The 24,321-nt window shown below is 37.7% G+C and overlaps 1 protein-coding gene across 1 annotated transcript; it reads right to left on the bottom strand.

Annotated features, from left to right (window-relative positions):
• Nucleotides 1-19,764, bottom strand: BNC1 (basonuclin 1). Its single transcript, XM_040602378.1, has 5 exons — nt 19,618-19,764; nt 7,083-7,185; nt 6,679-6,914; nt 3,517-5,444; nt 1-1,474 (listed from the first exon to the last, which is right to left on the bottom strand). Exons 1-5 carry the CDS (start codon nt 19,624-19,626, stop codon nt 793-795), a joined length of 2,958 nt encoding a protein of 985 aa, XP_040458312.1. The 5' UTR covers nt 19,627-19,764; the 3' UTR covers nt 1-792.
• Between the last annotated feature and the right edge of the window lie 4,557 nt (nt 19,765-24,321).

Raw genomic sequence — 24,321 nt, 5'->3', positions numbered from 1 at the left:
TGTGCTTTAGAAGTTTTAGCTTAACCTATTCATTCTTTCTATCACTACAATTTATCAGAATGTCTCAGATTTATTCAGGCAACCCTCCCAAGTTAGGGAGCCCCTCCTTTTACAAAGCAAATGGTATTAAATTCCAAGAAAGCCAAAATACCGCAACTTTTACTCAAGTGAAATGTCAATTTAAAGAGTAAGGACTGCAGGATTTTCAGAAGATTTGGACTGTATGCGAAGTCTTCCAAAATTTGTATTTTATCTTTTGGATTTTGGGATATAGTAAACTGCAAATATTATGTTCAACTAATACTGCAAGTCAGCTTCAGACTGGGTTCAGACTATGGCCTCAGGAACGAAATGGTAGCCCCAAAACTCTCAATGCAACCAGAGGAAACTCACCCCAACCCTTACTAATTTCTTACATGACACAACAACTCATTTAACATGTAAACACAAGGGATGATGGTTCTCATTTGAAGCTCCTATTGTTGGCAAGTAATACTTCACAGGTATCAGAAATACTTTAGTTAATGTCTCCCTATTTCCCCCATTTCTAAGATGCTTTCATTTCCTTACAGAAGCTTTAGCTATTTAACAACAAATCAAACAATTGCACAAAAACTACAGCACCAAGCTTTGCTAAATGAAACTGCTGGCGAGCACACACAGGAGAAAAGAATGTGACGGTGGTTGTTGAGTGGGCTAGAAGTCAAATGAGTTTAAATAAAACTAATGTTAACACATTCCTTAATTGAAATGATTAATTCTTAGCAGAAATAAATTAAGATCAGCATGATCTTACTGTAGGCTAGTTGGTGACGCAGCCAGACTTTTGTGCAGATTAGGGTTTTGACTGTGCCTGTTCCGACTGCGAACAGATGAAAACATTGTGTTGCAACCCGGGACTTTACATTTGTGGAGCTGGCGGAGATGCACAGTTTTGTAATGGGCCCTGAAAGTTCCTTTATTACTGTAAGTTTTTTGACATATATGACAAGTTATTGGCAAACTGGAAGGTAAATTTGTAAAGTTTTGATTAGCTTTCTCAATTAAAGTACAGTCTTGGTAGAGTTCATCATTGGGCATTAGGCTGGGTCCTTCACAGCTTTCATCACTATCATCCAAGGGCATGGTGCATATTTCACTTCCTCCGTCAGAATCCCAAGAAGAATGAGCACTGCTCTCAGATTTAATGCTGGAAGTAGTGCTTAGATCCAGAACAGCTCCATCATTCAATGGATCATATCCATAACTCTCAGAACAGGGTTCTCTAATTTTGCTCATTGGAAAAACGAAGCTGCCTGTTCTGTTCATTCCTTTGAAGATTACAGAAGTATGTCCAACATGTTGTTTTAAAGACACATCTTGGCAAAACTCCTTAGCCATGTCTTTCAAGAGGTATGTTGCATTGAAATGGTTGTTGAATTCCAGTGTATCTTTAGTCAGAAGCTTATGATGAAGATTTAGGTTTGAACTATGTCTAGAAGAACAAAGACAAGCTTAGCAAGAAAGTGTTTTGCCCCACTTAACAGCTGTTTCATAATGATCATTAACAAAGAAAAAAAAATCAATATTAGCATGCATGCACTGTATACTTCTAATTTGACCCACTGCCACACTGAGAGTGCACATGGATGATTCACACGTGACTGGATATCTGAACTTGCTGGCACTGGCATATACCAGAAATAACTCTACAGAAATCAATGTTTCAGATTTTCTCCTGCATTGTGGATAGCTGTCTGCTCCACTAGATCAAGTGCTGGGCCTAAAAGAGTTGGGGGACAGACTGAAAACCTGTATATTGAACTGAGATCAGAGAATGGACTGAGCAGGGGAAGAAAAAAGATCCTTTCCAAATGGACAAAACAGGAAAGGTGTGACACCTGAGTCTGCAAAAAATATTGATCTTAAGTACTGTAACTGTGTGCCGGGATACAGCTGTACATATCAGTACAGAGCTTTTCCTTGGAGAAAGGAATATTGCATTTTATGCAACTTGCAGGTTTTGAATGGGCATCTCCAGATCCATTTTAAAACCACCAAAAGATAGAAAATCACTGCTCCTTATTGAATAATATCAATCAGCTTACTGGGAAGAAGTTCTAGGCCCTGGCTAGAAGATTCAGTTTATTGCAAGACAGGGAAAACATTAATTTTTCCCCTTGCCATCATGCTTTAATCAAACCATGAACTGTTCAAAAGGGCACAGAAATATTTTACACTTGCAGTCACAGCACTCTATGTTAAAGTCTAGAAACTTCTGCAAAGTTGTTGCAAATAAATAATGTTTTCCACAAAGCTCATGAACTTTCTTGCGAGTTGACTTTTTTTTTTTTTAAATAAACCATCTTCCAAAAGCACCTATGTTAAAACTTAACTGAATACATTGGTGTGGGAAGGAATTTGTGGCATGTGAATGCAAATCTTACTGCTGGCCTTCTTTCCTGTGGCCCATATCACAATTACAGTGGAGAGGAATTCACATCTGGGAAGACGCAGGCAGCAGATCAGGGTATGAAGCCCTGCCAGCAGCAGATGAATCTGTGCATCTCAGATGCAGCAGCCAGTCCTCAGAGACTCATCCTCTCTCTGGACTGCATCAGCTGGCTCCAGGACTCCTAGCAGATTACAGACAGTCTAAACCTTGTGTCACCCTGAACTACTATCCAGGCACGCTTCCTGCAGCCAAAAGCTGCTGCAACACTGTTACAGGGGAGTTAGAAAACCTAACAACACTTCGTCATGCTTTCACAGGTTTGTTATCCATCACTTATCAATTCAGATGCATAACTGATGGTCAATGATAAAGCTTCAGTTCTTGTTTCTCAGCCTATGCGCATAACAGGCTGAAATAAAATTATTTACAGCAACACAATACTGCAGCTAACAGTAAACTGAATCAAGCTCATGGTACAGTTTAGGAATCAGTACACAATCTCACCAAAAAGCACTACCAATGCGGATGTACACCAGATAGCATTAGTTCAAGTAGCACTGAGTAATGTTACTTTTGTACTGACACAGTAATCTCGCTTTTCTTATGGGCTTTTCCCCACCAGTCTGTTCTGTCAAAATCCTTGAGTGAAGCAAGGACAAGAGCAAGTGAAGATTTCCTGAACTGATCTCATTGCTTTTTCATTGAAGAACACTGTATACATTAAAATACACATGAAAGTACATATTAAACATGTAAGTCCACACATGCATCTACTGGAACATTGCTGAATTCATACCCTTGTGGCTTTCCCTTTATGTTCTAAAGTATTCTTTCAACTATTGCAGTCTTTATCAGTTATGAAATTTTCATGGCTTTATTTAATACCTTGTAGTCTAGTGGAAAGGAAATGTTTCTTTCAATGGATTTTCATTTCATGAATGTTCTGATAAGTTATCGTACCTGTTATACGAGGATACACAGAAAATCTTTGCAGGCTCCATTCCTCAAACACTCATTTTAATTTCAAATTAGGCTCCATTGTGATGGTAAAATAAATACAATTTTGTTTATAATTTTCTTACCTGTCTCGACTTCTACGAGAAGGGAAAGCAGCATTACAGCCCTCAACTGTGCAAATATGCATTTCTTTGAGATGTACATTTTTAAAATGCATTTTTACACTGTAAGGGTTTTTAAAAGTCTTCTTACAGATGTCACAATGAAAGCGGCTTTCTTCCTTCTGAATCCCTAGTGCATGTTGACTGACATGATCCATATCTTTAGAGTCTTCAAAACAAGGAATGGCAGCACCCCTGTTTGACAAAGTGCTGAAAAAGCCCCCGGTCAGCAAGTGGTGTTGCAATTCAGGGCAGTCATTTTTAGGAATCCTGCGCTTTGACTGCTCTTTAATATACATGGGGGGTTCAGTCACTGGTTTTATAACATCATTGTGGTGGTGTTTTGGATCTTCATATATAATCTCATGGGAAACTATTTTTAATGGTTGATTTTCTTCTGGTTTAACCTCTTTCTCACAGTGATGCAATTCATTCTCAGAGATATCCTTGATGTATTTGTTATTTGGCGTAAAGACAGATTCAAAATACTTTGGGCCCTCTACCCCAGAGACAGATTTCCATGAATTACCTGAATGGGGGTGCTTTTCCACCCTGTCGGTCACCCGCTTCTCTATCTTATGCTCACAGGTCTCAAGCTCTCCATCGCTTACCACTTGCAGACGTGTATCATCTTCAGAACTGGCAATATCACTGCTTTCATTAGGTGCCTCAACAGCTTCTTTCTCTATCTTAATAGGCATGCTTGATTTACGAGATTTCTTCTTGGGTAGCATGTCAAATGGCAATTCATTTGAAACAAGCTGCTCTGGTATTGAGGAAGAAACAAGAGGCAGAGAAGGAAGAGTACCTGGAGTATTAGCAAGCTCAGCTGGTGTGACTGGACTTCGATAAAAAGGAAGAACAGGCTGTACTGTCTTCAGGTTTGGAAAGAGGACACCGTTCTGTCCAATACTGGGAAATCCAGCCTGACCCTTTGAATCTGTACAAGAGTTGGCATAGCTAGTAATAGTTCTGCTATCTGGAGTTAAAATTGTAAATTCTGTCCTTTTACTATCTCCAGGTCCAGCAATGGTCAAACCATTTCTTAGATCTTTATCCCTGTTATTTCTATTCATTGGCATATGGAGTCTGGGGTTAGGATTTGCACTATGACGATTTCGACTACGCAAAGAGCTAAATACCATATTGCAGCCCTCAATTGTGCATTTGTGCTTTATCTTCAGATGAACAGCATTGTAATGTATTTTCAAAGTACCTTTGTCATAAAATGTCTTTTCACAAGCAGTGCAGAAAACACGCCCTTTCCTTGGCCCGGTGCCATTTTTTTCCACAGATTTAATTTTGTTTTCTGGAGATAGTGCTGTCATTTCAAGCTTTGCTGCTGTATTATGTGAACTGGAATCACTTAAAAGGGCATCATCTTCTGTTTTAGTGGTGATATCTGGACCATTTATGCTCCTCTCGTTTTCAAGTTGAAATGGCGCAGAACTAGAAGTTAAGAAGTTGCTTTCAGAAAATGGTATCTGAACATCTTGTTTAGTTTCATTGCTATGGTCTTGACCTTGCTCAATCAAATGTCTTTCTGGTGGTGAACCTATCAAAGGTGGAGGCACTGGGCTGAAAAACTGAAACGGCAGCATGAAAGCCATGTTATTTACAATATTCTCAAAGGGATGAATGTTGGTGGGACTCATTTTGTCCAAGGAAGCAGAAAAATTAGGACTGTGTTGATTGCAGCTCTCAATGAATGCCCTAATATCCAAATTGGCAGTCGGTGGTGGTATTATAATCGATTGCCCTTCTTTCTCTTGAATTGCCATTAACTCTACAATGGATTTAGTTTCTCCAAAACGAAGAAACTGCTGCAAAGTAGCCAGTTCTTCTTCAGTGGTCATTATGCTCCAGTGATCCAGCACCTTTCCTGAAGCATCCTAAAGCCAAAAATATTTAAATGAATCGGACATTAGTTAAGGCAAACAAAAAAACCCTCCCCCCAGATCTCACATTTTTTTAGGGACTAAAAAGTCTTCTCTAGTGAAATGATAACATCATTCTATTTAGTGAGAGATTAATGCAATCTGGTGGTACTTTCTTCCAAATTTTACCACATTGGTGATATTATTTCTTTCTGAACGGACGGTAATACTTTCCAATAAACTATTTTTTCCCACAAAAATTAAGACGCATCATTTGAACAACAGTTAGTATCATGTAAGTACAGACAGCAGAGATGAAGCAATCAGACCAAGATTTAGCTCCTCATTTAAGTCAAGTATTCTTTCATTGCAAGTTTAATAATCTTCCAAGCAACTAAGATCAGAGAACAAATGAACCTGTATTGATCTATTGCCAGTGTTCACAGAGCACAGCTGTAATTACACTAGAGTGTTGGAGTTCTTTCAAACTCTAGCTATGCCTAACTTTTCCCAATAACTACAATAAATATTTTATCACAGAACATGTATTTGATGGCCTACTGAGATTTTTCACAGTGCATGTAAGAGTTTCTAAGATGATGAAGAACGTAACATTATAAATTTTTCATGTGGTAGAGGTTCAAGGTAATTGATTCCATATTTTTAATCCTAACACTAAAAAGCAAGATTATCAAGAACATTAAATATTGATTCGTGTCATAATGTAAGATCATAATGTTACTTTACATAAAAGGTAAATTCCACAGTGGCAAAGACTAACATCAATGTAAGCACATAGGGCCAAATTCATCCTTGATGTAGCTCCAGTAAGGTCAGCAGCACTACACGAGAGATGGATATTGTCCCTGGTGTTTAAAGTGATGGTGAGTTTATTTGTCAATGTATTATTCTGCTGTATAAAAGTAAACTCACTGTTCAAGTAATACTAGAGTAAATTCTGAAGCCTTTACTTTGATACATTCCCAGTAATTTGTTCTTTTTATCTTGGCTTACTTTTGTTGATAGATTTGAGCAAAGTAGGAAGATTTCAGTTAAGCCTGCCTAAGAGGAAAACAACGACCAAAAATCCACACTTTCTTTTCTGGCACTGAGCTTGTACAAGTCTATTACTGCCTATCAGATGTACCACACTGTTAATGCATTGTGAACCACTGATAAGACTGAGCTAGAAAACATTATGAAATACTACTTAGCTATCATATTTATATAAAAAAGCCCCTCTAAATACCTGTAGCACATATCCACGTATATAATCCTGTAGTGTCCAATCCAGAGCATGCAGAATCTGTATCACCTCTTCCTGCTTCAGAACACTGAAAAGCCGATCTAGCAGAATTTTAAGGCGTACAGGAATGGCTTGGGTTCCATACAACATGAGGCTACTGATATCAAACACAACATTGGATTGAACTATTTCTACCTGGCTTGATGGGTAGAGGTTGGGAATCCTTAATTTGCTCAGAGCTGAAAATAAAATCACAAAATATAAATAAACTTGAGTCACAAGAGGCAGATAAAATTGAATGTAACTCATATTGGAGGTGTGTGTGGGGATGAGGGGTGACATCAAATGCATGCTTTAGTGAGGAAGATCCTAAAAGGTTTTATATAGATCGCAAGAACAAATATTACCATGTGCTACCCATCCATGCCGGCATTGGTCACATTGTCGCTGATTTATTTTCCCAGGTTTGAAACACTGACAACTACAGTTCACCAGAGTGCATCGGATAGCCTGGAAATCAATAGAAAGGGTAATAGGTAATATATAAGCACCATCTAGAGCATGCAGATTATACATATACAATACACCCATAAAATCCATATGAATGGACAGAGTTAACATAGCAGCACATACCTACCAACATGCATATAGATCATCCAGGCAAAACCTGAGTTTTGCAAGACCACCTCTGCTTTAAAGAGAATCGGTCACCAGCTAGAGCACTGGAATATTATGGAGGCAAAATATTTAATAACATACAAAGCAACACTGCTGTGAATTTATTTAGGTTGAAGTGCATTTATAACAATAAAGAAGTGTTTTTTCACATTCATCTAAGCTATGATCTTCATGTAAGATCACTTTGTTCAGGAAGGTTTGAAAACAAAGACATACAGATGAAAGTCCCGCTCTCTTCAAGTTTTGCTGGAGCTCCATGCTGCAGTATAGGAAGTTCTAACAAGCAATATGTTAGCTCTGCATAGGTGCCATCCCTTACATACAGCAGCATCCACATAGAATATATGTATCCTGTCAAAGATACTGGAGTTCGCTAACACTTCTCAGTAACAAAGCTCACCAAAAAGTACTCCAACGCCTCAAAGACTATAGCAGTCACATTTTGTAAGGGAAATGTTTGAAAGATAATAGGCCAAACAGAGCACAGAAACAGACAGCAACCAGTTGCACAGTTCAATTTGTGCATTACTTTACTCTCACCAAGGTCATCTATAATGCAAATCAAATTAGTATTCAGATGTTCCTGATCAACAGGGTGATATGAACTTGCTTCCTGGAATATATGCTTCCTTCTGTATGTGCCCATCTGCTGCAGAAGGCAGGCAGACAACTCTGAGGTCCTAGTTAAAGCTCCGTAGGGATTGCTATAGAGCAAAACATTTGTAAGCTTCTGTATTGCTTAGATCTGATACTGAGAATAGTTCCTGCACAAATGGAATATTTATTAAAGAAGGAAAAGTGAAGAACTTAACATGTAGGAGGTCTGCACTGGAATACAAAAAAAAAGTTAGATTATGAAGTTGTAATATGTCTGCATTTTTCTGTTTTTAAACCAAAACTTTTCACATTTTAAAGTACAGAGAGGCAAGTATGAAGTAAGGCAAAGGTATGCCCACTATGGGCTGCTACTCCTGCTCCTAGGATCTTATGCAAAATGGCAACTTCCACTACTTATTAACAGCCATAGAAAAGAAAGACAGGACTCAAAGGAAAAAGTAATGTCTTTTCAGGCATGCCTCCATTGGCACTTTTGGGAAACATACAAAGCAGCAAGTTTTTGGACCACCAGGCTAAGAAAGATTGATGCAGGAAATGTTTTAAATGAAAAGGACATGAGAGAAAGGTAATTTAACTTAGATTTGCAACAGGCATTTCTTTAGGCTTGAAGATTTTGACTGACTTGGGGCAGAAGAGGACACTACATAAAATAGTCTACTGTGAACAAGCATATGCAGGACATTTGGATGCCTAGTGCTTTACATGATTGGATTTGGACTGAGATTTTAAAATCTCAGCAGCTGGCTTAACAAGGAGTTAGCTTACATGTACATCTCCAAACTGCAGTGACTTGATTCCGAGATTCATCGTTATTTGAAGGATCAGAACAAGCGGCAACAAGGCTACTGAAATCTCTGAATCACTCTGCCTTTAGTTTTTTAAAGGAGCCATTACAAAATACTGAATTCTTGAGAAAAGCTCTGTGCTCCCCATAAAGTCGTAAAATACACATCAGTACCCTACGCAGTCTGAATTACTTCACTTTAATGGATGATATATTTTCACTTAGATGCTAAAATACTTTCATATAACAATAAAAAGCCACAAATTTCTTATGGAAAAGTTGGACAAAAAGGTTATAGGTGGCTGCTAATTCAGTTCTATCAAACAACAGCAAATAATATGATATCAAACAATAATATAGTTCAAGCCTTCTACCTCTGTACATATATAACATTTTCTAACTTGCACAGACTGAACCCCTTCCATAGGCAACTCTGCTAGGTTTGGTAAGCATTCCATGAATGCATCTTTTGCAGTCCCTCCAGACAAAATTACAGGAGTACTTCCTTTTTCTGCAAGAAGTAACAGAAATATGCACAATGAAAAAAGCTGTCATGATGATAAGTTAATTAAGATTTCAAAATTTTTTTCATTCCTTTTCCTTTGGACCTGTTCCACAAACCACTGACCCTTTTTCTATTTTTTCTTCTTAATTTGTGTACTTAGACAAGAAAGATATACCCCACAAGATCACAAGATCTTGCATTTCATAGCTTTGTGTAAGATCTTTCCTCTATATGCTACATCTTTTATTTTGTTTTCCTGTATATGTGTAGAAGACTGCACATGCAAAACCCAGAAAAAGTAAAAGGAAGACATTTTGTTTTACATATATGAAAGCGGTTATTAAAAAAAAAAAAAGTCCAGCTCCCCTTTTATTCTAAATATGGAATTGATCCCCGCTCAAGTCAATACATTGCTGCTTCTGGACATCCAGTCTTAGATGTAGTTAGGTTGCATACTGCTAACATATCAAAGGTACACCCTCAAATCAGGGATCTGTTGCTGACTTAAAAAATTACTTGTATGAATCCCTGAGAAGAAAGAAGCGTGATTTTCAGATTGGTATAATTTCCCTTCATTTGTGCTTGTCAGATTCTGTCTCCTAAAACTTTTCTAGCAACATTTGTGTTAATATAGTCACAGAGAGTATATAACATGGCAAAATTAACTTTTAAATCATCAGTGACTCACAATTTTAAATCTCCATTCATTGTTCGACTTAAAAAAGCACTTGTAAAAGAGGGACTTTGATTATCTCCCAAATTAACTTATATCACTTTAATGAAGAGAAATTTAGCAAAACTTCATGAGATTAATACACTTGCCTTTTGCCTGTTAATCCTACTATCCTTAATACGCCTATTCTAAGGTACTGTAATTACATCAAGTCATTTAATGAGCATTATTTTCCCAACAAGTGAAATGTACACACAGTTTCATTCTACAGAACAAAGGAATAACTTTCTAGATTGCATATATGCAAAGCTTAAAAATCACAATTAAAGGATTGGAAATGCAGATGGAAATTAAAGTGGAAATTCTTTTAAGTGCAATACTTTCATTCAGGTCGATTTTTTAGTTTCATTTTCCAGAAACTTAAGGCAAATATTTAAAAATAAATCTTATGCTATCATCAAGGATCTTGTTACTGCTTTCCAGTCACTCTTTCCCTCACAAATGGATCTTTCCAAATCCATTATCAGAAACACTTCATTTTTGAAAAAATAGAGTTGAAAATTCTGATCAAAATTTTCTGTGGTTTTAGCAGCATGGCTGTGGGAATCTGAACATCAGATTTTTAATACAAATGATTCCTCATGAGGAGAGACAGATTAACCATTACACTGGCTACTGAAAAACATTTAACTACTAATCACTGAAAAAGAAATCTTAATATCTGTTGCCTGAAAGTCATGACTGCTGACATCTTTTTTGCCAGATATTGATGTGGCTTCGATTATGCTTTAAAAGTTACTCAACGTTTCTTTACAACTCACTAGCAGCCTTCACAGCTAAACAAAAATACAAGCTAACGGAACAAATTCATTTTGATTCTGAGTTTATAATCAGGCTTCATTGCATAAAGCAAGTTTGAGATCATCTGTGGTCTCCTGAAGTCTTTTGGGACCTATGCTCACTCGCAACATACTAACAGCAGGTGTAAAAAAATGCAGCAAGAGAAGGGCAGTATGACTGTACCAAATTTCATTCACTGTGTAAGTGCGTTCTGGTTTGACAGCACTTTGGCTTAGGAAATAAAAAGTCAGCAAATACTGAAGACCCTGTCAGGACCAAATTAGAGATCTCTGCTCACGCTAGAAAGTCAGTCTGACTCTCTGCATGTAGTGAGAGCTCCAAGTGCAGACTCCAGTAAAATGGAAAAGCAAGTCCCAGATTATCCTGGTAGTATTCAGTGTCAGTAATGCACAGGACAGCACCCTTGCTTGTTTCTGGCATCCAAGAAAAACCTTTGTCTTCTTTGCACAAAGCTACCCTCACTTAGAAACTGCTTTTTTTAAGCTGCTGTTATCACATGAAGAGCATGAGAGCTTTGCTGCTCTGCTATAAGGATTGCTGACAAAATGGTGTTGTTGATGTTGTGTTACAGGAACATCTTCTGAAAGCAGGGGTTACAAATTCCTATCAGTTTAAAACATAAGTTTGAAGAAGAAAGAGGAGTTACATGAAAGAAATGTGTGTGAGAAACTTTCATTAGGTGAGATACAGCAGGTATCGCTTTTCATGTCCTTTACTGAGGTATTCAATCCATGAGGCCATGTCTCCTATCCCAGAAAAAGTAATCCTGCTGAATATATGTAACCCTCTGAGAAAGGAAAGAAGTGGGACAGGTCCCATTTCTGCAGAATAAACTTGCAGTGGCTCCACAGTGAGAACACTTGTGGAAGAAGAGACAAACTTTATAAGGGGGGAAGAAGATCAATCAGTAAAGCATTAGAATATTTCTTATCTCTCAATCAGCTAAAACATGAAAGCCTTTTTACTTCTTAGAGTACAGGTAACAATTTTCTCACATATTAAGAATAATCCATGGAAATTAAGCTCTCTTTTTAGATTGTAGAAACAAAATTAAGCATGGTACATATGTCTGGTTATTAGGAAATATTTTCTTGCTTACACCTTGTAAAAGATTTGCAAAAGGAGTAGAAGGATGGATACATTTACCATCTCTTAATTTAGAAGTACAGTCAACAGCTAAATCAAAGGCCAAATGCAAATCCACATGCATCTTTTAGTAAAGAAAACAGTAACTATACATGAATGTGAAGTTGCCTTCCTGTCCAATTTGTTTTCTTTCCTGTTTTTACTGTTATCCACCAAGTTTCTTGTGGTTGCAAAGTTTAAATAAGTCTTCCCTTTTCATCACCCAGTTAAATTTGATTAGTTCAGCATTTGAATCCTTCGAGCAACCACTGAAAGCAGAGACAAATTTAAAAAACCTTATCTTGAGCATCTCCTTCAATGCTGTACTTTTCCACATATTATAATGAGAAAAGCTTTGCTCTGTCCATTTTTTGTCAGGCAACTTTTGCCGCTTCCCCTAGGGATATATTCCACTGATAAATTATACCAACTGTCAGGTTTTTCGTGATTTAAAACAAATTTTCAATTTACATTTTGTCCACCTCCACCTTTCTTTCACTGTATCACAACCTAGCTGTGCTTATCTGTATTAAACTAATAATATCTGGTTTCATCTATCCCACATGTCTTTGTATCCATTCTGTCCACTCTATAGTACATATTTAGCCCTTGTGCATGTTCTTCCTAAACACAGTTTCAGGTTTTGATACTCTGTTGAGCTCCCTGCGGTTTATTGGAACTAAAATATATCCCAGTGTATTTCAAGTACAATCACAAATGGTGTTGGGCTGCTCCAGATGGTGCAAATACTTGTTGAAGACCTAGCCCAACAATTAAGCCTAAACTACATGTTGATATTATATCTGTTAGAGTTTAGATTAAGCATCTTACATCTCTGTTGTTACTTGGAGGGCCCCTGCAGCATCTTCAGGGAAAAGCTCTGGGCCATCTTCTTCTTCCCGACATGCTCACCTCAAAGAGGAAATGAGTTGCCTGGAGGATGGACAGAATATGGAAACCCTTCGCTGCCTGTAAGTAGAGCTGGGAGGACACACAGGGAACGGGGAAAAGGGGGACCCTCACCAAGTAATAGTGCACTGAAATGCACTGAAACATACTGCAAGTACCGGTCTTGTCTGATGGCAGGGCCAATTTGAGAGTTACTCTGCACAAAGTAGACTTGGTCCATGCTGCAACCCGAACATGTTCAGCTCAGTATTGTGGTGTTTTCTTCTGTCATGTGTTTAAGGTTCTCAGTTATGGCTGTGGTTAAAGCTGTACTGGTAAGTTACATACCACCAATAGTATACATACACTGCCCGCCTTTAACAACTTTAGCCCTTGAAACAAAGGGATTTCCACTCCTGTACATTTATGCCTCCTCAAGGGCATTTGGTTGTTGCAAGTTCTGCTGTTTCTACACTAAAGTTTAAAAATCTTGAAGACTAAAATAATTACATAAAATTATTAGAACAAGGAAAAGGTCCTTGTAAGATTTTTAATTGCAACGGGCTGAATGCTGCACACATTTCCACAGTCTTACCTCACAAAAAAAAATGTTTCTTATAAAGTAACAGCTGCTGTTAATACTGTTATTTAATAAACATAATAAGTAACAAGTATCTTCCATAAGAAGCAAACAAGTCTTACAGTTTGTTATATCCAGACAAGAGTCTGGTATCTTCCATGTTTTGAGTTTTAATTAAATAGAGACAAGTTGCACATGGATGTGAGAGAGTAAACAGCACTGACCAATAGCTCCAACCTTCTCCATTACAGACATGTTTAAAATGCTAGTGCCCTAGATGATTCATTTGACAAACTGCTTATTAACAAAATAATTTAGCAAAATTCTTGCCTCCTGCTTAAGAGACCAACTAGGAGAGAGATGGGAAAGATGGAGATGAGCCACAACTTGCCTTTTACAGTGCCACTGAACACAAAGTTACACTCACAACTCAGTTCCTAAATCCACAACTGCTCCTCAATAACTAGGCTGGTTTTCATACACATTGACCGTGTACACACCTACCAAGCTGAGGAGGTGCAAGAACCTTTGAAAAACTCAGACACAAAGCTTTTGTTTCAGAGGCCAAACATGAATTTAGGAGTTGAACTTAACACCTACTGTGCTGAAAATTTTGGCTGGTGCTGATACCACTCAACTCCCACTTATCCCTTCTCTGTGGGGAAAATATGTTGTGATTTTTACTCCTAAAAGAACACAAAGGCCACAAGTTGAATACATTTTCTAGATAAGACCACAGAATACATCCCATTAATTATCTGGATCCTTATGTATATATTCATATTGTTTATTTGGGCTCAGATACCAAAACCTGACCTCCTTTTAAACAGCCACAGCCTGAGAATACACGTAAACAGAGTATTTACAACGCAGATCCTGCAGCATGTTGCATTGCCCCATTATCCTCTCCCTCAGTGGGGCTGAACAAAGCCAGTTTTGGCCTGGGATTTGACTGGATCTCCCTCTTGTGGGTGCAGTCAAGCATCTTGAGCTGAAAATGCTTATTTTTCCTTGCAATAACTGACTAAAGCACCCAGCAAAATAGCCAAAAAAAATGAAGGAGGGAAGTAAAAAAGCTTGGTAAGATTTGAAATTAGGTAATACCTTCACACAACAGCAACACCGCATCAAATCAACCATACTTGTGGATTTAAAAGACAGTTTTAGCTGGCTACTGAATTGCGGGCCACAAGGTCCTCGTCACCACTTTGTTAAAAAGTTTTTTGAACTGTGAACAGTTCTAAGAGCGAGGAGCGGAGATAAGAGACTAAGCTAAATACAGACTCACAACCCTACAGCCAATTTGGGCTCAGCGGCAGCTTTCACGGCTAACAGAGAGGAGCTCTGGGCAGTCTCGGGCAACGCAGCTGGGCGAGGAAGCCAAAGGCAGCCATTTCTGAGAAAGGCAGCATGCTATAAGGCCAAACTTTAATCACAGCGTAACTTGTGGGATGAAAATCACTCCTCATGCATGTCACTTACCCTAAAGGGCCCCTTAGGGCAGCTCTTATTAATGGCACTGTCAAAATAATTATAAAGAGAAAAGAATGTGCGTGTGCGTGTGAGCACACACACTCAGACTGCTACTCTTCAAACAAAAAGCACTGGACAGTAAAACTTAATTTTGCTGTTCAGCAACGTGCTTGTAGATACATTGGCTTATGCTGCAATTTATCTTACTTGTTAACAACAGGTGTGTGCTGACAGACAGCTTGGTCAAGCCCAGGAACATATTTAGACCCCCTTTTATTGTTTGGTTTGGAAAAGCAAATAAACAAGAAATACAAACTGAAGAATGAAAAATGTCACATAATATTATCTTACAGTTGTTATTTACTTTTGATTCTGAAACACACTACAATGCTACAGTTCCCATGGCATACCTTCCCTAGCCTGCATGGGTCAGGAGCATTTTGCTGAGTATTAAGTAGTGCCTACCACAAGATATTGAAGTAAATTCCCTTTTTAATAAATTTACAGGAAAAATCTCTCTTATTAGTGCATTTCAAAAATGAGTAACATATTGCTCCATACTGTGAGAAAAATTGGTCAGGCTTTAGGGGTAAAGGTAAGTCACTGAATAGAAATGGCATGAAATTTCTTATGAAAAAGCACTAGATGCTGTTTAATCCAGCAAATAAATTGCGCATGTACTATTTACCCATATTGACATGTATGCATATCATATTAAATGTTGAAACTTACAGACCTATCCATGAACCAAAGTTTAATTAAATATTTAATTCCAAGCCCTACATTAGCAAGAAATAAATGTTATAAACACAAAATCACAAGTATCAGAGAAATTAAGAATATTAGTATAAATCAACTGCAAGCCCTTTAAAATATGTCTTTAACTCTTTACCTAGTTTATAAAATATTATATGGGCGCAATGTGGGTGAGTTAATGTTTCAGACAATCCTAACTTTTTCAGCTCCTCATACCACTGCTTAAGTCTCAAAGCCATAAAATATGCATGCCTAAATTTTTTTCTTTTTTCATGTCACAGAGCGAAGACATAGATTAAAGGATAAAAGAAAAAATAAAAGTTCTCTGAAATATTTAATGTTACACAATTTCATTTAATGCAAGTTCATAAGTTTTAAACCCAAACAGTATTTGTACATATACACATGATACTATCTATGGTGCTACAGTTATGCAATATTTTATGCAACAGTGTAGCTCCATTGGTTATTTCACAATTTAAAACTTAGAATTCCTTTTTATTGAACACAGGTGATGAAATTTTTAAGTGGCTTTCAGACAGAAATTGGCTATTTTCAAATGAAAAAATATACATTTCTCACTGATAATCAGCTATATTTGAAATTTGAATTCAAAAGTTTGCTCTTTTTTTTTTTTTTTTTTTTTTTGCTATTTGTTTAAAGAAACTATTTTACCATGGTTTTAAAGTGTGGAATGAAAATATCATTATTCTTTATTCTAAAATGACTGAAGTCTGAAATTGTCACTTTTCCTCATTCCCTTAATAATTTTATTTTTTAGCCTGAATACTGAAATTTCAGTCCCTAAGCAGAACTTTTAGATAGCAACTAGCAACAAAATAGTAAGAATTAAAAACTAAAAAGAAGAAAGGTGATGACAATTGCTGTAAAACTTCAGCTGTAGCATCTGCTAGGATCAAAACGGCTGGCTGCCCAGCACATAGGAACTGTAAGAGTTCCTGCACCACTGAAGCCAGGAAGGGCAGGGGATGACCCAGAGGGCCAAAACTTTTTTCTTCCCTGCATTTGGTGGATGTTTTGCTGAAATAATGAATTCAAGATCCATACCTGAATTTTAGCTTAAATCTGCATGAAAAATGTTTTAATAAATGCCAAATCATACAAAAAGTGCTCTTAAAACATGCATATGTAGCAAGACTTGTAATCTAAGATAAAATGAGAACTTTTCTGTTCTTATCAGAGGTCTATTTAATATTATTGTAATGAAGTCTTTATTACTGAAAACAAAATAAATCGCTGGCTTGTTTGATTGGAAATGGAATGACATGCTTAATGTTGTATGAACAGATTTTTTGACAATATCATGAACAGACGCAGAAGCTGGAAGTCAAGAAACTCGGTATCAAAAGGCCAAACCTTATTGCAGCCTAAGTAGGCAGAATTTCATCTTGGCTATAGTAAAAGCCCATGAAATGGCCCAACACTTGTAATAATTTTTCCTGTTTCTGGGACTACTTAGCTCTCCTTCAGGTTTGGATATATTTGCAGATACTGTAAGTTTTACAGTTCTGAATAGGTTGTAGATGGTTTGGTAGTTCAAAGAATAAACAAAACAATTACTTTTTAAAAATCAATCAAGCAAAAATCCATATATATTAAGAGGAACAAAAAATGTATTTTCCATAACGTAAGATTAGTTACTTTTTAAATGTTCACTTATTATTAAAATAAAAGTCTGATTAAGCTGCAAACTACTAAAAACTTGAGTTTATTTAAAACAGAAATGCACAATTATACTGATTATAAGGAAAACTTACTGGCATTATAAACATAATGATAAATAAATCTAAGGGATAACACAATACTTTCTTTGAAAGTCCATATTTTTTCCCTTTTCTGTAAAAGAAGCAATTAGAAAGGTATTCTTCAATGTATATTGTTCTAATCACTAGAACAAAGAAAACAACGGCCACTGTTGTTAGTAGTTAAAAATAATGCTAGTCCTACTTTGCACCATGACCTGAAGTGGAGTGAGGCTCCCCACCTCCCACTCCTCCAGCACTAAGAGCTAAGCCACAATTTCAGTATTTTAAAACCAAAGTACAGAAACAGAGACTTGTCTAACATAACGCTTGCATATTTTTTCAGCAAACTGCAGCAAACAGAACTGTATTTTCCAAAAGGATGTTAAAAATAGAAGCATATGATCTTTTCCCACCTAGAATTGTATCCTTACAATTAAAGACTATTAGCTGGCATCCCTTTTAACCGTCAAACTCAGACAGTGGCAGTTCTATAGCCACAAAGAGCAGCAGTAAATGAGAAGAACATGTTACTACACTGCATTTGAGAAAGTTTGGCTCCAAGCTATGCACTGATTAATATCAGATCTCCTTCTTTACTTGCCTCTTGACAATCTTGTCACATCTGGCTGACAAATCCTTACAAGCTTATCCAAACCAAGGCAGCCCAGATCATGCTCCGGGAGTAGCTTGAAGGAAACGGCAACACCAGCCATGCACTGATGTGCCATCATGAAACTAATGAAGCTGACTTCACTTGCAGACTGCAGGAACACGAAGAAACACAACATGCCTCAAGGTTTTGCAACATAACGCAGAGTTAGCTCACCAAAAGATAAGACAAACAATCAGCTCCTAGGTTCAAGAAGCCAAGTAGTTACATGAATTACAAAAAATTATATAGAAATCGCTTGAACAACAATCTCAACTAAATGAGCACAATAAACTCCAACTTCAGATCAGCTGTGGAAATTGACTGCTAAATGCCTTTCAAACAATGGTTTGTTTTAAATTAAAACATAACCAGTTTATTTCATTTTTTCTCTCCCACATCCCCAAAATATCAGACTGTTGCCTGCCTCACAGGTTATTCAACTGAAAAATATTCAAAAAAAAAGAGATGGGGGGAAGAAAAAAAAAAAAAAGAGAGGGAAAAAAAATAAGTAGTGTCACTTTTTATTCATAGGATTTTACAGAAGGATAAACCACAGCCTGTGTATATCAGTAGTCCTCCCCTGGGTTAGCGATCTGCCCTCTCCTCATTTTTAAACTCAGGATTCGTTACACAGAGGACTAGAAGTATTTGGCTAATTAATAAATCAGAAAGTAAAATGCTCTGTCTTAAACACAACTAACAAAACCTCATTATGTATGAGCTGACAATTAAACCATGTTTATTTTTTGCTATGTGTTGAAAAAACAATCAAAATAAATCAAAGTGTCTTTTATTCTGATGCATTTAACCTCTTAATTAGTGCAATATATTTTAAGAAACTGACTGACTCTCCCCATACACACACACAGAGACTCATTCTCTCCCCCCTGCTCCACCCCCTCCCCCCTATCCCCCCCCCCCCCCCCCCCAAATACGAACAGACTGATCCTAAGAAAAGAATTACCGGCCTTATTTTCTGGAAGCTAAATAGTCAACAATAAATTGTATATAAAGGACAAACATTAGACTCCACTTTAGTGGTAATTTCTAAAGAACTTCGTAGTGAAATTACATTGTTGTCTGCTCTCCAGTGCATTTATACGTCACGATAATGATAATGTATCTGCTTAAAGCACTTGACTCAGAACACATCTGAGTCACAAATCATAGAATTTATTGCTATTAATGTATATTGAGGACTTGTACAATTAAACATTGTCAAGTATTTATGATTTGCATGCTACTACTTCAATTGGAAAACAATTACACAAGTGATGGCTCTGCTTATTATAATCAGCCTGCAATTCTGCATTACTTACTGTAGAACAGAAAAGTCATACAGTTGTTAGTGCACAGCAGAAAGAAAAACAGGATTTTTTACATAAACTAGTTTTCTACTTTCACAGTATCTTTTTGTGATTAAGAAAAGGAGAGTACAGCTCCCTACAGCTCTCATCTCCATTGTTCATTACCCAAAACAACACCATCGCAAGATTTTTTATATCTCCACAGTGCATAACCACAAATAAAAGTTGCACAGTAAAAATACACATTCATATAGAACTGCAAAGAACTTTCCTTACCTCAGACATTCTTACTGTGCTTATGTTTCCAGAGCTATAAAACAGTTTCCCATTCCCTCAGTGAGTTGTACAAAGAAGTACTGGAAACACTCCTGCCTGTACAAGTACTAAGGCAGAACCATCACACGCCTCTTTACTCTTGTCTGACTCTGAGCACCTCAAGGTCTGATGTATGCTCAGGCTGTGCACAGGGGAGTGAAATAAGATCCTCCCCCTTGGTGTTCTCCAGACCTACAGTACGAAGTTGTGTCTGCCTCTCACCTCTGCAGCCAGCTCTCACCTCGCTGCCCCGGAGTGGTGTGCTCCAGCGTGCTCCTCCAGTCGCAGGGCAGTCCCCTCACAGCTGGCTTGAAGAGGGCATGACACTCATCTTTCACAGAGATTTGATCAAAAGGAGTCACGGAGGCTTGAGGCGCTCCTAATGCAGTGCGAGGAGATTCTACCTCTGCTCTGGCAGCCTAAGTAATGCATTAAATCAATGCAGCTGACCTAAGGCCTATTACAGTTTTTTTTTTTTCTTCTTCTCAGACTGTACAACTATCTGCAAATAAGCTATGAGGTACTTATTAAAATTACTTATTTTGAGCGTCAGAGTGTTGTTTTTCAAATTGCAGCTGCTGTGGTGTTTGGTTTTTTTTCTTTCTTCTTTTTAAACATTTGCAGGTTTCAGAGGTTCACTGAGTGGGGCGTGTGTTTTTTTAAACTTAAAACATTCCCCCCTATCAACTTACTTTTGAGTTAGGGTTGAGTTTTATTTCTTTTTATGAAGTTGAAGCTTCCTATTAACAGAAGTACAGGTCATAAAGACAGGAGAAGAATTACTTTCTAGTAATTGGGCCAAAATCTGGTTTCAGTTATTCAGGTGTTGGGTTGCATTCATGAGTTAGAGCAGGATTTTTGTCATAGTCATTTCTCACCTGTTTAAAAAAAACCACAAAATAAAATCCCAAACAGAATGCTTCTTGCCTCCTCTCTACTCTTGATTCTTGTAGACAATTTCTTGACACTCTTCTAACCCAGGAATACACCGTACTATACTCAGAGATAGTCACATTGAACTCAGTGGGAATCCTTGTAGGAACATACCAGGACAATACTGGACCACACGAATACCTGTAATCCCATAGGAAAGACAGCAGGAAATAAGATGGCTGTAGGGAGAAGACAGCTAACATATTATTATTGTTGGTTAATTTGTTGTCTTCTTCTAATCCTATTTACTGTTTGCTAGATATATGCACAATGCTTAAGGAGACAACCTAATTTATAGTTTACTAAATACTGGACTACAGTTAATGTTAACTCCAGGGCAGTAGTTGGAACCAGGCCAGGATAAAGCCAATGTGATACCAGAATCTGGTCCCATAGAGCACGACATGAAGCAGATGCTTTCCCCAAATCCCTAGTTTTCTCCATCCTATACCTTATATCTCCCCTTGAGCTATTGAACAAGATGGAAAAACAGAGAGGGAGATTTAGTTTCATAGTATGGGTTACCAGATACTTCTATCAAAAAACACTGACGTATGAGAAGAGCCAACCACAGGTGGTGGCTTGGTTCTTCCCCAGCAGAACTCTACACGGGGCTCCAGTGCCACCTCTGCCCCCTGCAACATGCCTGGGCACTTCTCTCTTGGGGACCCAGGACAGTTACACACAGATTGTCAGCGGTCCTGTAAACTGTAGGAAAAAGGGCCTGAGGAGTCATAGCCAACATCATGCTGTTTGAGGTGATTCTTAACAGCCGTGTTTTAAAAGCGTATGTTCTGTGATGAGGACAAAACCTAACTGCTCTCTCATGATGATCACTTATAGCCAAGGGCACACCTTGTTACTAAAATCATATTCCCTTCTTAATGAAACAAGCAGTAATGTAACTAAAAAGGACTCTACCTGATTGAGAATTCTGCAACAAAAGTGGGAAGAGTGCCTTAAGATTACATAAACCGCCAGAAGCTCTGAATTGACTTCAAAATGATAAGTGTCTAAAACTTAGATGCGTGGAGAGCTGTTCTCCCCTCTAGCCAGTTCCCAGGAAAAAAATGTTTACTAGCTGTCTGCCATTTGCCTGGAAGATGATAATTCTGATTAAATGGGCTAACTATCCATAGCAAACAATTTAAAACCAATTTATTTTTTTCTTAATTAATTATCTACTAACAGTCTTTTATTTTAAGCATTATTTTCATTATTCAAGCTTTTTCAATGAATATTTTATGGGAACATATTTATGCTTTGCTCTTTTTAAACTATTCACTATTACCGATTAGCAATTTTTCCGTGTTTTACTATCTGTGCACCTTTTAGTAAACATTTGATGATCTCTAGCATAACATGACACATGCAAGGCACAGTTTGTATCTACAGGTCAACTTTTAAAGAAATACTGGCACATCAACAACGTTTTCAGTAATTTCAGTTGATTTGTAGTTCAAGCTTTCTTGGACAGAACAGTTACCACATCGTCTCTTGCAGAATGACCAAAATGGAAATCAAAGGATGACCAGAGGGTTTACTCTTCCAGCAGTAAAATGTGATGGAAAACCAGCTTCTTGTGGAAAGAAAGAGACATCAGGACAGGGCAGCAGGCTTGAGCCAGAGGTCCTGGGCTTAATCTGGGGCTCTGCCACTGAGTTGCTATTTGACCTTGGGCAAGTTATTTCAATTCTGATTTTTACTTCCTTGCTTCTGCATTATTATTTGTTTTTAAACTATTAGAATTGTAAGCTCCTTGAGGAAACCATAGCATCTTACTGTGTTCTCAGGCACAGTGCTGAGAGCAAAGGAAAGGGGTCCCCAGGTCTGAAATCCATGTAAGTCATAATGTAAATACCTAGAATCACGGTGTGACAACACAGCCCAAGGAAAGCTGCTTTCTCCTCCCACCTGCCCCAGCCTGTTTCTTCTTCTCCATGTCTCAGCCTGTGTGTTCAGAGCAGCATAAACATAAAGGGATGTAGGGCAGAATGTGAAGTGCTAAACCTACTTAACCAAATACAAGAGTATTCATAGTTTTGAGAAGAGCTCCAACACATGGAAATGCCTATAAACAAAAAGCTGCTGCTCTTACCCGATTTTATTGTCTAGGATACTTAAAAAATGGATATTAATCCTAGGGAATCACTGCAGGGGAGCCAGTGTGATACAGCACAAAAGCACAATACAATCCCCAAGAAAAGATTTCACCTGACTTTTAAATTTCAATCGTGATGTCAATTTTGGTGTTTGATTGCAAAAAAGAAAAAAGTAATAATTCTAAAAAGAATATTAAGAAACTAATCAAGCACCGACTAAATGTTAGGAGTAGGTTTGGTCTCTGCTGCTGCATTCTGTAGGCAAACAGACACATAACTTCCCCAGCCACATGCTGCCTGCTTCACACTGTTGCTACCAGAGTTAGCTGCAAAACGGTATTAACCTTCGTGTCCTGCCTGCTTGGCCTAAATTCCAAACACATAATACACTATGTCCCTCTTACTTAAATCAGTGCTGGCAAAGATCTTAGCACTAATTTAATGCTCTGCTCGCTTATCGCCTTGGAGGTATGTGTGGATTAAACATTTCACCTCTCAGAAGACATGTGAAGCAATGGTCAGGCCCATGATCATACAGATGGGCACCGGGTCACCTTTCAGGGAGAAAAGCCAACAGGAGCAGGAACTGCTGTCCAGGACTGAAGGAACACAAGATTTTGGGGAGGTAGGAGGGGAAAGAGGAAACAGACCTTGAAAAATGAGGAGAACTGAAGTCCTGTCAGCAAAAGATAAAGGCAGCTGTGGATTTCAAACAACTTCCAAGGCCAATGTTTTTTTTTTAATTTAACAAACCTGTGCACATGAAGATGAAAATAGTTTTAAACTTAGTGTGCTGCAGCATAGGTTTTGAGCACTAGTCAAACTAAAAATAGGCCTGCTAAAGCCATAAAGTACTTGATAAAATTTCTTAAGATCTGTGGAAGGTCAGGTAGGGCACGCCAGTTCTCATCTAAGCAACAGAGAAACCCAAATCTCTTGTTCAGTATTTCCAGGTAGGTTGATTTTGTAAGGTGGCCCAAGGAGATAATACTAAGCTGTCCAAAACTGTTTTCCACTAACAGTTTAACCAGAGTTCAAGTGTTGATCCCCGTCTTGCTATTTACATCCTCTTTAGTGAAATTAGACAAAAAGAACCCAACAAGAATACAAAGTGTATTTAATACTACCTGCATTCACACCCCTGCTTCAGCACTGATCTTCACCTCACTGTTCACTGCATTATGTTTCTTCTGCAGCTCAAAACAGCAGTGAAGTTAAGTGAGTATTTGGCATTACAAAATGCCAATTTTTAAAGTCATGCTTATGGCAGACCCAGAAAGGCATCACCAATTCCAGATCGTACTGCTGATCCATCCCTGTGAAACAGTGCCTCTCCACTGAAACAGTCACTAGGATCAAGAAACCCTGCAATTAACAGTTATTGAAAAGACCTGACTGAATAGTAAATCTCTTTTTACCAGTTTTTAATTGTTGTTTATGCTAAAATGTATTCATCTTTGAAAAAAATGATTCTATAACAGTTTGCCATCTAATATAATTTGGTTTTTTAAGTTACATCCTTTTTCAAGGCCAATTTCTCAGCAGGAATGGTACTATATTTATACAACATAGCTTAATTATGCACTGCAAAGTAAAAGCTTTTTAATATACTGGTTTAAAACATGTTGCT

Source organism: Falco naumanni, chromosome 7 (genome assembly GCF_017639655.2).
Source record: "Falco naumanni isolate bFalNau1 chromosome 7, bFalNau1.pat, whole genome shotgun sequence".
NCBI lineage: Eukaryota > Metazoa > Chordata > Aves > Falconiformes > Falconidae > Falco > Falco naumanni.
The sequence above is the reverse complement of the archived record's forward strand: the minus strand, read 5'-3'. Positions and strand labels throughout refer to the sequence as shown.

Coding starts and splice junctions, on each gene's coding strand:
- BNC1 (XM_040602378.1), bottom strand. Junction 6,915..7,082: donor GCATGGATGGGTAGCACATG/GTAATATTTGTT, acceptor TTTTATTTTCAG/CTCTGAGCAAATTAAGGATT. Junction 5,445..6,678: donor TACGTGGATATGTGCTACAG/GTATTTAGAGGG, acceptor TTTTGGCTTTAG/GATGCTTCAGGAAAGGTGCT.